At 46.6% G+C, this 12,500-nt stretch overlaps 1 protein-coding gene across 1 annotated transcript in view; it reads right to left on the bottom strand.

The window, feature by feature from the left end:
• The window catches only part of cnih2 (cornichon family AMPA receptor auxiliary protein 2), a 15,481-nt gene that overhangs the window by 1,315 nt on the left and 1,666 nt on the right, over positions 1–12,500 (bottom strand). Inside the window, exons 2-5 of the mRNA XM_066651524.1 lie at positions 8,777–8,845; positions 8,547–8,594; positions 5,520–5,632; positions 112–255 (exon numbers count right to left, since the gene is read on the bottom strand). Coding sequence (XP_066507621.1) covers positions 112–255; positions 5,520–5,632; positions 8,547–8,594; positions 8,777–8,845 — 374 coding nt within the window. The remainder of the gene's footprint in view (positions 1–111; positions 256–5,519; positions 5,633–8,546; positions 8,595–8,776; positions 8,846–12,500) is intronic.

Here is a 12,500-nt window from a genome sequence, read left to right as displayed (position 1 = left end):
ATGTGTGTGTGTGTGTGTGTGTGTGTGTGTGGTGAATGTTACCTGTACAGATAATAGAAGAAGGAATGTGTGTGTGTGTGTGTGTGTGTGTGTGTGTGTGGTGAATGTTACCTGTACAGATAATAGAAGAAGGAGAGCAGGTAGAAGCCAAGTTTGCACCAGGACTCTTTTTGGCAGTAGTTGAGGATGTCAGCATTCATTACACTGACCGGGTCATACATCACCTCGGAGCCATCGGCTGGACGGTGGAAAAACCTGCCCAAACAATATCTGTCAATAAACCACGCCCCCTCAGCACACTTGTAATTAAACCACGCCCCATAAGTACACCTGTCAACCACGCCCCATCAGTACACCTGTCAATAACCCACACCCACTCATTACGCCTGTCAATAAACCACACCCACTTAGTACACCTGTCAATAAACCACGCCCCCTCAGTACACCTGGCAATAAACCATATCTGCACAGTACACCTGTCAATAAGCCATGCCCCCTCAGTACACCTGTCAATAAACCACACCAACTCAGTACACCTGTCAATAAACCATGCCCCCTACATACACCTGTCAATAATCCATGCCCCCTCAGCACATCTGTCATTAAACCACACCCACTCAGTACACCTGTCAATAAACCATGCCCCCTCAGTGCACCTGTCAATAAACCATTCCCCACTAAGAACACCTGTCAATAAACCACGCCCCCTCAGTACACCTGTCAATAAACCATGCCCCCTCAGAACACCTGTCAATAAACCACGCCCCCTCAGTGCACATGTCAATAAACCATGCCCCCTAAGTACACCTGTCAATAAACCACTCCCCTCAGTGCACATGTCAATAAACCATGCCACCTCAGTACACCTGTCAATAAACCATTCCCCCTAAGTACACCTGTCAATAAACCACTCCCCTCAGTGCACATGTCAATAAACCACACCAACTCAGTACACCTGTCAATAAACCATGCCCCCTACATACACCTGTCAATAATCCATGCCCCCTCAGCACATCTGTCATTAAACCACACCCACTCAGTACACCTGTCAATAAACCATGCCCCCTCAGTGCACCTGTCAATAAACCATTCCCCACTAAGAACACCTGTCAATAAACCTTGCCCCCTCAGTACACCTGTCAATAAACCATGCCCCCTAAGTACACCTGTCAATAAACCACTCCCCTCAGTGCACATGTCAATAAACCACGCCCCCTCAGTGCACATGTCAATAAACCATGCCCCCTCAGTACACCTGTCAATAAACCACTCCCCTCAGTGCACATGTCAATAAACCACGCCCCCTCATTGCACATGTCAATAAACCATGCCCCCTCTGTGCACATGTCAATAAACCATGCCCCCTCAGTACACCTGTCAATAAACCACGCCCCCTCAGTGCACATGTCAATAAACCATGCCCCCTCAGTACACCTGTCAATAAACCACTCCCCTCAGTGCACATGTCAATAAACCACGCCCCCTCAGTGCACATGTCAATAAACCATGCCCCCTCAGCGCACTTATCAATAAACCATGCCCCCTCAGTACACCTGTCAATAAACCATGCTCCCTCAGTACACATGTCAATAAACCATGCCCCCTCAGTACACCTGTCAATAAACCACGCCCCCTCAGTGCACATGTCAATAAACCATGCCCCCTCAGTACACCTGTCACTAAACCGCTCCCCTCAGTGCACATGTCAATAAACCATGCCCCCTCAGTACACCTGTCAATAAACCATGCCCCCTCAGTACACCTGTCAATAAACCACTCCCCTCAGTGCACATGTCAATAAACCATGCCCCCTCAATACACCTGTCAATAAACCACTCCCCTCAGTGCACATGTCAATAAACCATGCCCCCTCAGTACACCTGTCAATAAACCACTCCCCTCAGTGCACATGTCAATAAACCATGCCCCCTCAATACACCTGTCAATAAACCACTCCCCTCAGTGCACATGTCAATAAACCATGCCCCCTCAGTACACCTGTCAATAAACCACTCCCCTCAGTGCACATGTCAATAAACCATGCCCCCTCAGTACACCTGTCAATAAAACATGCCCCCTCAGTGCACATATCAATAAACCATGCCCCCTCATACACATATCAATAAACCATGCCCCCTCAGTACACCTGTCAATAAACCATGCCCCCTCAGAACACCTGTCAATAAACCACTCCCCTCAGTACACCTGTCAATAAACCATGCCCCCTCAGTACACATATCAATAAACCATGCCCCCTCATACACATATCAATAAACCATGCCCCCTCAGTACACCTGTCAATAAACCATGCCCCCTCAGAACACCTGTCAATAAACCACTCCCCTCAGTGCACATATCAATAAACCATGCCCCCTCAGAACACCTGCCAAAAAACCATGCCCCCTCAGTGCCCTGTCAGTAAACCATGCCCCCTCAGTACACCTGTCAATAAACCACTCCCTTCAGTGCACATGTCAATATACCACATCCCTTCAGCACACCTGTGAACAATCCATGCCCCCTCAGCATATTGTATAATAGTGTGGGGTGGTGTGGGCAGTGTATAACAGTGTACAGTAGTGTATAATAGTGTGGGGTGGTGTGGGCAGTGTATAACAGTGTACAGTAGTGTATAATAGTGTGGGGTGGTGTGGGCAGTGTATAACACTGTACAGTAGTGTATAATAGTGTGGGGTGGTGTGGGCAGTGTATAACAGTGTACAGTAGTGTATAATAGTGTGGGGTGGTGTGGGCAGTGTATAACAGTGCACAGTAGTGTATAATAGTGTGGGGTGGTGTGGGTAGTGTATAACAGTGTACAGTAGTGTATAATAGTGTGGGGTGGGGTGGGCAGTGTATAACAGTGTACAGTAGAGTATAATAGTGTGGGGTGGTGTGGGCAGTGTATAACAGTGTACAGTAGTGTATAATAGTGTGGGGTGGTGTGGGCAGTGTATAACAGTGTACAGTAGTGTATAATAGTGTGGGGTGGTGTGGGCAGTGTATAACAGTATACAGTAGTGTATAATAGTGTGTGGTGGTGTGGGCAGTGTATAACAGTGTACAGTAGTGTATAATAGTGTGGGGTGCTCTGGGCAGTGCATAACAGTGTACAGTAGTGTATAATAGTGTGAGGTGGTGTGGGCAGTGTATAACAGTGTACAGTAGTGTATAATAGTGTGGGGTGGTGTTGGTAGTGTATAACAGTGTACAGTAGTGTATAATAGTGTGGGGTGGTGTGGGCAGTGTATAACAGAGTACAGTAGTGTATAATAGTGTGGGGTGGTGTGGGCAGTGTATAACAGTGTACAGTAGTGTATAATAGTGTGGGGTGGTGTGGGCAGTGTATAACAGAGTACAGTAGTGTATAATAGTGTGGGGTGGTGTGGGCAGTGTATAACAGTGTACAGTAGTGTATAATAGTGTGGGGTGGTGTGGGCAGTGTATAACAGTGTACAGTAGTGTATAATAGTGTGGGGTGGTGTGGGCAGTGTATAACAGTGTACAGTAGTGTATAATAGTGTGGGGTGGTGTGGGCGGTGTATAACAGTGTACAGTAGTGTATAATAGTGTGGGGTGGTGTGTGTAGTGTATAACAGTGTACAGTACTGTATAATAGTGTGGGGTGGTGTGGGCGGTGTACAATAGTGTACAGTAATGTATAATAGTGTGGGGTGGTGTGGGTGGTGTATAACAGTGTACAGTAGTATATAATAGTGTGGGGTGGTGTGGGCAGTGTATAACAGTGTACAGTAGTGTATAATAGTGTGGGGTGGTGTGGGCAGTGTATAACAGTGTACAGTAGTGTATAATAGTGTGGGGTGGTGTGGGTAGTGTATAACAGTGTACACTAGTGTATAATAGTGTGGGGTGGTGTGGGTAGTGTATAACAGTGTACAGTAGTGTATAATAGTGTGGGGTGGTGTGGGCAGTGTATAACAGTGTACAGTAGTGTATAATAGTGTGGGGTGGTGTGGGTAGTGTATAACAGTATACAGTAGTGTATAATAGTGTGGGGTGGTGTGGGCAGTGTATAACAGTGTACAGTAGTGTATAATAGTGTGGGGTGGTGTGGGTAGTGTATAACAGTATACAGTAGTGTATAATAGTGTGGGGTGGTGTGGGCAGTGTATAACAGTGTACAGTAGTGTATAATAGTGTGGGGTGGTGTGGGCAGTGTATAACAGTGTACAGTAGTGTATAATAGTGTGGGGTGGTGTGGGCAGTGTATAACAGTGTACAGTAGTGTATAATAGTGTGGGGTGCTGTGGGCAGTGTATAACAGTGTACAGTAGTGTATAATAGTGTGGGGTGGTGTGGGCAGTGTATAACAGTGTACAGTAGTGTATAATAGTGTGGGGTGGTGTGGGCAGTGTATAACAGTTTTCAATAGTGTATAATAGTGTGGGGTGGTGTTGGTAGTGTATAACAGTGTACAGTAGTGTATAATAGTGTGGGGTGGTGTGGGTAGTGTATAACAGTGTACAGTAGTGTATAATAGTGTGGGGTGGTGTGGGCAGTGTATAACAGTGTACAGTAGTGTATAATAGTGTGGGGTGGTGTGGGCAGTGTATAACAGTGTACAGTAGTGTATAATAGTGTGGGGTGGTGTGGGTAGTGTATAACAGTGTACAGTAGTGTATAATAGTGTGGGGTTGTGTGAGCAGTGTATAACAGTGTACAGTAGTGTATAATAGTGTGGGGTGGTGTGGGCAGTGTATAACAGTGTACAATAGTGTATAATAGTGTGGGGTGGTGTGGGCAGTGTATAACAGTGTACAGTAGTGTATAATAGTGTGGGGTGGTGTGGGTAGTGTATAACAGTGTACAGTAGTGTATAATAGTGTGGGGTGGTGTGGGCAGTGTATAACAGTGTACAGTAGTGTATAATAGTGTGGGGTGGTGTGGGCAGTGTATAACAGTGTACAGTAGTGTATAATAGTGTGGGGTGGTGTGGGTAGTGTATAACAGTGTACAGTAGTGTATAATAGTGTGGGGTGGTGTGGGCAGTGTATAACAGTGTACAGTAGTGTATAATAGTGTGGGGTGGTGTGGGTAGTGTATAACAGTGTACAGTAGTGTATAATAGTGTGGGGTTGTGTGAGCAGTGTATAACAGTGTACAGTAGTGTATAATAGTGTGGGGTGGTGTGGGCAGTGTATAACAGTGTACAATAGTGTATAATAGTGTGGGGTGGTGTGGGCAGTGTATAACAGTGTACAGTAGTATATAATAGTGTTGGGTGGTGTGGGTAGTGTATAACAGTGTACAGTAGTGTATAATAGTGTGGGGTGGTGTGGGTAGTGTATAACAGTGTACAGTAGTGTATAATAGTGTGGGGTGGGGTGGGCAGTGTATAACAGTGTAAAGTAGTGTATAATAGTGTGGGGTGGTGTGGGCAGTGTATAACAGAGTACAGTAGTTATGGTAGTGTGTAATAGTGTGCAGTAGTGTGTAAGAGTGTGTAGTGTTTTGTAACAGTATGCAGCAGTGTGCAGAGCACAGTAATGGATTCTTACCTCCAGAGGTGGTAGAACAGCAGAGGGATGTTGAGTCCCAGAGTGACCCACTCTCCCGCACACATGAACATCAGACAGAACAGTCCATGGATAGAATACTCCGGAACCACCAGCTGAGGACCCACACACAAAACAGTCATAAGCACACTCACAACACACACTCTCTAATCACCAGCTGAGAACCCACAAACGAAACCGCCATAATCACACTCAGAACACACACTCCCTAATAACCAGCCGAGAGCACACACACAGAACAGTCACAATCACACTCACAACACACACTCCCTATTCACCAGCCGAGAACACACACAGAGAACAGTCACAATCACACTCACAACACACACTCCCTAATCACCAGCCGAGAACACACACACAGAACAGTCACAATCACACTCAACAACACACACTCCCTATTCACCAGCCGAGAACACACACACAGAACAGTCACAATCACACTCACAACACACACTCCCTATTCACCAGCCAAGAACACACACACAGAACAGTCACAATCACACTCACAACACACACTCCCTATTCACCAGCCGAGAACACACACACAGAACAGTCACAATCACACTCAACAACACACACTCCCTAATCACCAGCCGACAGCACACACACAGAACAGTCACAATCACACTCACAACACACACTCCCTAATCACCAGCCGAGAACACACACAGAGAACAGTCACAATCACACTCACAACACACACTCCCTATTCACCAGCCGAGAACACACACACAGAACAGTCACAATCACACTCAACAACACACACTCCCTAATCACCAGCCGAGAACACACACACAGAACAGTCACAATCACACTCACAACACACACTCCCTAATCACCAGCCGAGAACACACACAGAGAACAGTCACAATCACACTCACAACACACACTCCCTATTCACCAGCCGAGAACACACACACAGAACAGTCACAATCACACTCAACAACACACACTCCCTAATCACCAGCCGACAGCACACACACAGAACAGTCACAATCACACTCACAACACACACTCCCTAATCACCAGCCGAGAACACACACAGAGAACAGTCACAATCACACTCACAACACACACTCCCTATTCACCAGCCGAGAACACACACACAGAACAGTCACAATCACACTCAACAACACACACTCCCTAATCACCAGCCGAGAACACACACACAGAACAGTCACAATCACACTCACAACACACACTCCCTATTCACCAGCCGAGAACACACACAGAGAACAGTCACAATCACACTCACAACACACACTCCCTATTCACCAGCCGAGAACACACACACAGAACAGTCACAATCACACTCAACAACACACACTCCCTAATCACCAGCCGAGAACACACACACAGAACAGTCACAATCACACTCACAACACACACTCCCTAATCACCAGCCGAGAACACACACACAGAACAGTCACAATCACACTCACAACAGCCGAAAAACAACATGTTGATCCACTACGAGTAAACAGTGCCTGAATTTATCGCCTGCACTGTTGTGGCTTTCAAAGCCTGCGATTCTCGTTAGCGACAGGGTTTTGCGACGTCACATTCCATTTTGTGGGGGAGCTGTGCTATTGGAAAAGTGGCGGCTTTAAGCGAGCCGAGTCGAGTCGAGTAGGGCCAGACCCATGCTGTAGAAAAACAGCTTTAGATCCTCAGACAAACCTCGGCACTGTTTAATCTGCAACAGTGCTTTATTTCTGAACAATGTGCAAACTCTTCACTGCTCTGTTCTCTGTCTGACACTGAATCAGACTCCTTTGGTGTTTAGAGGCTGTTCTCAGTTTGACTCTGGATCAGACGCCTGTGGTGTTCAAACAGTGATCAGGCGCTGTGTTGTTTATAAAGGTGGAGGCCATTGGGAACATCATCCAGAAAAAAAAATCTGACGCTTTTTTCTCTTTGTTCAGTTTGTTTCAGTCTGAGTCTCTGAATGGGGATTAATTCAGCTCTAATGAGAAACGACTAACACAACAGCAACTGACCAGAGAGGAGGGAGAGAAAGAGTGTGTGTGTGTGTGAGAGAGAGAGAGAGAGAGAGAGAGAGAGAGAGAGAGAGAGGATCTGACTCAGTTGGTGTTGGACTAAGTGAGAGATACAGAATGTTCCCAGAGAGTGCTTTTACCCACTGTACTTTTACATTATGGAGTGATGATGGAGAAAATGCTGAGAATACTGGAGATGGTGAGAAACCTTGAGATAATGATGAGAAAGATGGAGATGGTGAGAAACTTTGAGATAATGCTGAGAATACTGGAGATGGTGAGAAACCTTGAGATAATGATGAGAAAGATGGAGATGGTGAGAAACTTTGAGATAATGATGAGAAAGATGGAGATGGTGAGAAACTTTGAGATAATGCTGAGAATACTGGAGATGGTGAGAAACCTTGAGATAATGATGAGAAAGATGGAGATGGTGAGAAACTTTGAGATAATGATGAGAAAGATGGAGATGGTGAGAAACTTTGAGATAATGCTGATAATACTGGAGATGGTGAGAATTTTTGAGATAAAGCTGAGAATACTGGAGATGCTGAGAAACTTTGAGATAATGCTGAGAATACTGGAGATGGTGAGAAACCTTGAGATAATGATGAGAAAGATGGAGATGGTGAGAAACTTTGAGATAATGCTGAGAATACTGGAGATGCTGAGAAACTTTGAGATAATGCTGAGAATACTGGAGATGGTGAGAAACCTTGAGATAATGATGAGAAAGATGGAGATGGTGAGAAACTTTGAGATAATGCTGAGAATACTGGAGATGCTGAGAAACTTTGAGATAATGCTGAGAATACTGGAGATGGTGAGAAACCTTGAGATAATGATGAGAAAGATGGAGATGGTGAGAAACTTTGAGATAATGCTGAGAATACTGGAGATGCTGAGAAACTTTGAGATAATGCTGAGAATACTGGAGATGGTGAGAAACCTTGAGATAATGATGACAAAGATGGAGATGAAGTGAGAATGATGGAGATGACGTACTCACCCTCCGCAGCAGGTTACAGATCCTCTCAATGTTCAGGATTCTCTCCCTCTGAAGAAACATACATTTTATCAGGCCTTGTTTATTTACGTGTATGAGTCATTTCCATTGTTGCAATACCCACATTTCCATGGTTAGGTTACTGTATTTCCATGGTAACCGTACAACATTTGTATGTGAGTGGGTGGGTGGGCTTTGTGTTGAATGGGCGGGGTTTCTGTGTGATGTCGTACCGCTCTGGTGGGGTTGCTCTGATCGATGGGATTTTTAAAATCTGTCCGTAACTCGTCAAAGGCGATGATCTGAGAAACACAAACAGCACAGCGTCAGGGCTCAGTACTTTAGAAAGAACCTGTAATGAACACATGGATGAGAAAAATAAAAGAATTCCTTCACTCTTTCATTACAGAGAACTAATTTACACATCAGTGCCTTCATTCCTTCATTCTCTGTCTCTTCCTCTCCTCTCTTCCCCTTGCCTCTTTCCCCAAATAGATCCATTCACCCCATTTTCTTCTCGTTTCACTCCATCCTGAGCTGTAAACAGATGCAGTTTCCATGGCGACAGGATGAGCCCTTAAGCGGGCGCCATGGTTACTATACGAGGAAATGAGCAATGTGATTGGCCAAGAAGACTAGGGATGGGGGTGGGGGAGATGGGCAAAAAAATTCCAGTTTGGTAAGCATTCTCTATAACATGGTGTCTCACACACACACACACACACACACACACACACACACACACACACACACACACACACACACAGTGACTCGTCAGTTCTCCATCATAACACAAATCTTTAAGTCGGAAACCTGCTCCAATTACCCTGCAGCGTAGTGAGATACCAATACACATCTGTGTGTGTGTGTGTGTGTGTGTGTGTGTGTGTGTGTATGGCGTGTATGTGTTGTTTCTGTGTGTGTTTGTGTATGGTGTGTGTGTATGTATGTGTGTGTGTGTGTATGGCATGTGTGTGTGTGTGTGTGTGTGTATGGTGTGTGTGTATGTGTGTGTGTGTATGGCATGTGTCTGTGTCTGTGTGTGTGTGGTTTGTGTGTGTGTGTTTAATGTGCATGTGTTTTGTGTGTGTGTGTGTGTTTGTGTGTGTGGTTTGTTTGTGTATGGGTGTAGGGTGTATCTGTGTTTGTGGTAGGGTTAAGAGAGAAGGTGAGTGTGCATGTATGTTTGTGTGTGTGCATGGTGTGTGTGTGTGTGTGTGTGTTTGTGTGTGTGTGCATGGTGTGTGTGTGTATGTGTGTGTATATAGTGTGTGTGTGTGTGTGTGTATAGTGTGTGTGTGTGTGTATATAGTGTGTGTGTGTGTGTGTGTGGTTTGTGTGTGTGTGTGGTTTGTGTGTGTCTGTGTGTGTGTGTGTGTGTGTGTGCGTGTGTGTGGTTTTTGTGTGTGTGTGTGTGTTGTTTCTGTGTGTGTTTGTGTATGGTGTGTGTGTATGGCATGTGTGTGTGTGTATGGCATGTGTGTGTGTGTGTGGCATGTGTGTGTGTGTGTGTGTGGTTTGTTTGTGTATGGGTGTAGGGTGTATCTGTGTTTGTGTTAGGGTTAGGAGAGAAGGCGAGTGTGCATGTGTGTTTGTGTGTGTGCATGGTGTGTGTGTGTGTGTGTGTGTGTGTGTGTGTGTATGGCGTGTATGTATTGTTTCTGTGTGTGTTTGTGTATGGTGTGTGTGTATGTGTGTGTGTGTATGGCATGTGTGTGTGTGTGTGTGTGTGTATGTCTGTGTGTGTGTGGTTTGTGTGTGTGTGTTTAATGTGCATGTGTTTTGTGTGTGTGTGTGTGTGTGTGTGCGTGTGTGTGGTTTTTGTGTGTGTGTGTGTGTTGTTTCTGTGTGTGTTTGTGTATGGTGTGTGTGTATGGCATGTGTGTGTGTGTATGGCATGTGTGTGTGTGTGTGGCATGTGTGTGTGTGTGTGTGTGGTTTGTTTGTGTATGGGTGTAGGGTGTATCTGTGTTTGTGTTAGGGTTAGGAGAGAAGGCGAGTGTGCATGTGTGTTTGTGTGTGTGCATGGTGTGTGTGTGTGTGTGTGTGTGTGTGTGTGTGTATGGCGTGTATGTATTGTTTCTGTGTGTGTTTGTGTATGGTGTGTGTGTATGTGTGTGTGTGTATGGCATGTGTGTGTGTGTGTGTGTGTGTATGTCTGTGTGTGTGTGGTTTGTGTGTGTGTGTTTAATGTGCATGTGTTTTGTGTGTGTGTGTGTGTGTGGTTTGTTTGTGTATGGGTGTAGGGTGTATCTGTGTTTGTGTTAGGGTTAGGAGAGAAGGCGAGTGTGCATGTGTGTTTGTGTGTGTGCATGATGTGTGTGTGTGTGTGTGTGTGTGTGTGTGGTTTGTGTATACAGCTGAATATCGTCTAACACTCTCTCCACTCCTGCTGTGTCCTGTATGTCACCCTTTGTGTCACCCTTTGACTGGATTCCTGTGTCCCTTCCACTGAAAACCTGCAGCACACATTCACCGCTCTCTGTCTGCGTTTAAGATAGAAATATTCCTCGAATTCAGCACACAGTCCGACACATCAGGACACTTCAGGACACACCAGGACATTCCAAGACACATCAGGACTCACCAGAACACGACAGGACACTTCAGGACATGCCAGGACATTCCACGACACATCAGGTCACGCCAGGACACACCAGGACACATCAGGACACGTCAAGAGACGACAGGACACCCCAGGACATGCCAGGACACTCCAGGACACATTAGGACATGCCAGGAAAAGCCAGGATACCCCAGGACACACTAGGACATGCCAGGAGCCACCAGGACACCCCAGGACATGCCAGGACACATCAGAACATGCCAGGACACCTCACGACAAGCCAGGACACATCAGGATACATCAGGACAGACCAGGACACATCAGGACATGTCAGTGCACACCAGGGCACCCCAGGACACATCAGGACATGCCAGGACACCCCAAGACATGTCAGGACACATCAAGACACACCAGGACACTCCAGGAGATGACAGGACACCCCAGAACACGCCAGGATACATCAGGACATGCCAGGAGACGCCAGGACACCCCAGGACACGCCAAGACAGACCAGGACACATCAGGACATGTCAGTACACGCCAGGACACATCAGTACATGCCAGAACATGCCAGGACACATCAGGACATACCAGACACATCGGGACATGCCAAGACACATCAGGACACTCCAGGACATCCCAGGACACACCAGGACATGCCAGGAGCTGACAGGACACCCCAGGACATGCCAGGACACATCAGGACATGCCAGGACACATCAGGACAGACCAGGACACATCAGGACATGTCAGTACACGCCAGGACACATCAGTACATGCCAGAACATGCCAGGACACATCAGGACATGCCAGGACACATCAGGGCACGCCAGGACACACCAGACACATCAAGACATGCCAGGACATGCCAGGACACATCAGATCATGCCAGAACACCCCAGGACTTGTCAGGACACATCAGGACATGCCAGAAACATCAGGACATTCCAGGACACATCAGGACATGCCAGGACACATCAGGACATGCCAGGACACATCAGGACATGCCAGAAACATCAGGACATTCCAGGACACATCAGGACATGCCAGGACACATCAGAACATGCCAGGACACATCGGGAAATGCCAGACACATCAGGACACGCCAGGACACATCAGTACATGCTAGAACATGCCAGGACATATCAGGACATGCCAGGACACCCCAGGACATGCCAGGACACATCAGGAGACATCAGATCATGCCAGAACACCCCAGGACATGCCAGGACACATCAGGACATGCCAGGACACGCCAGGAGACATCAGGACACACCAGACACATCAGGACGTGCCAGGACACATTAGGACACATGAGGACACACCAGGACACATCAGGACACACCAGACACATCAGGACATGCCAGGAAACATCAGGACATGCCAGGACA

This window comes from Hoplias malabaricus, chromosome 18, assembly GCF_029633855.1.
Source record: "Hoplias malabaricus isolate fHopMal1 chromosome 18, fHopMal1.hap1, whole genome shotgun sequence".
Taxonomy (NCBI): domain Eukaryota; kingdom Metazoa; phylum Chordata; class Actinopteri; order Characiformes; family Erythrinidae; genus Hoplias; species Hoplias malabaricus.
Note: the sequence above shows the minus strand (reverse complement) of the source record. Positions and strands in the feature narration are given on the sequence as shown.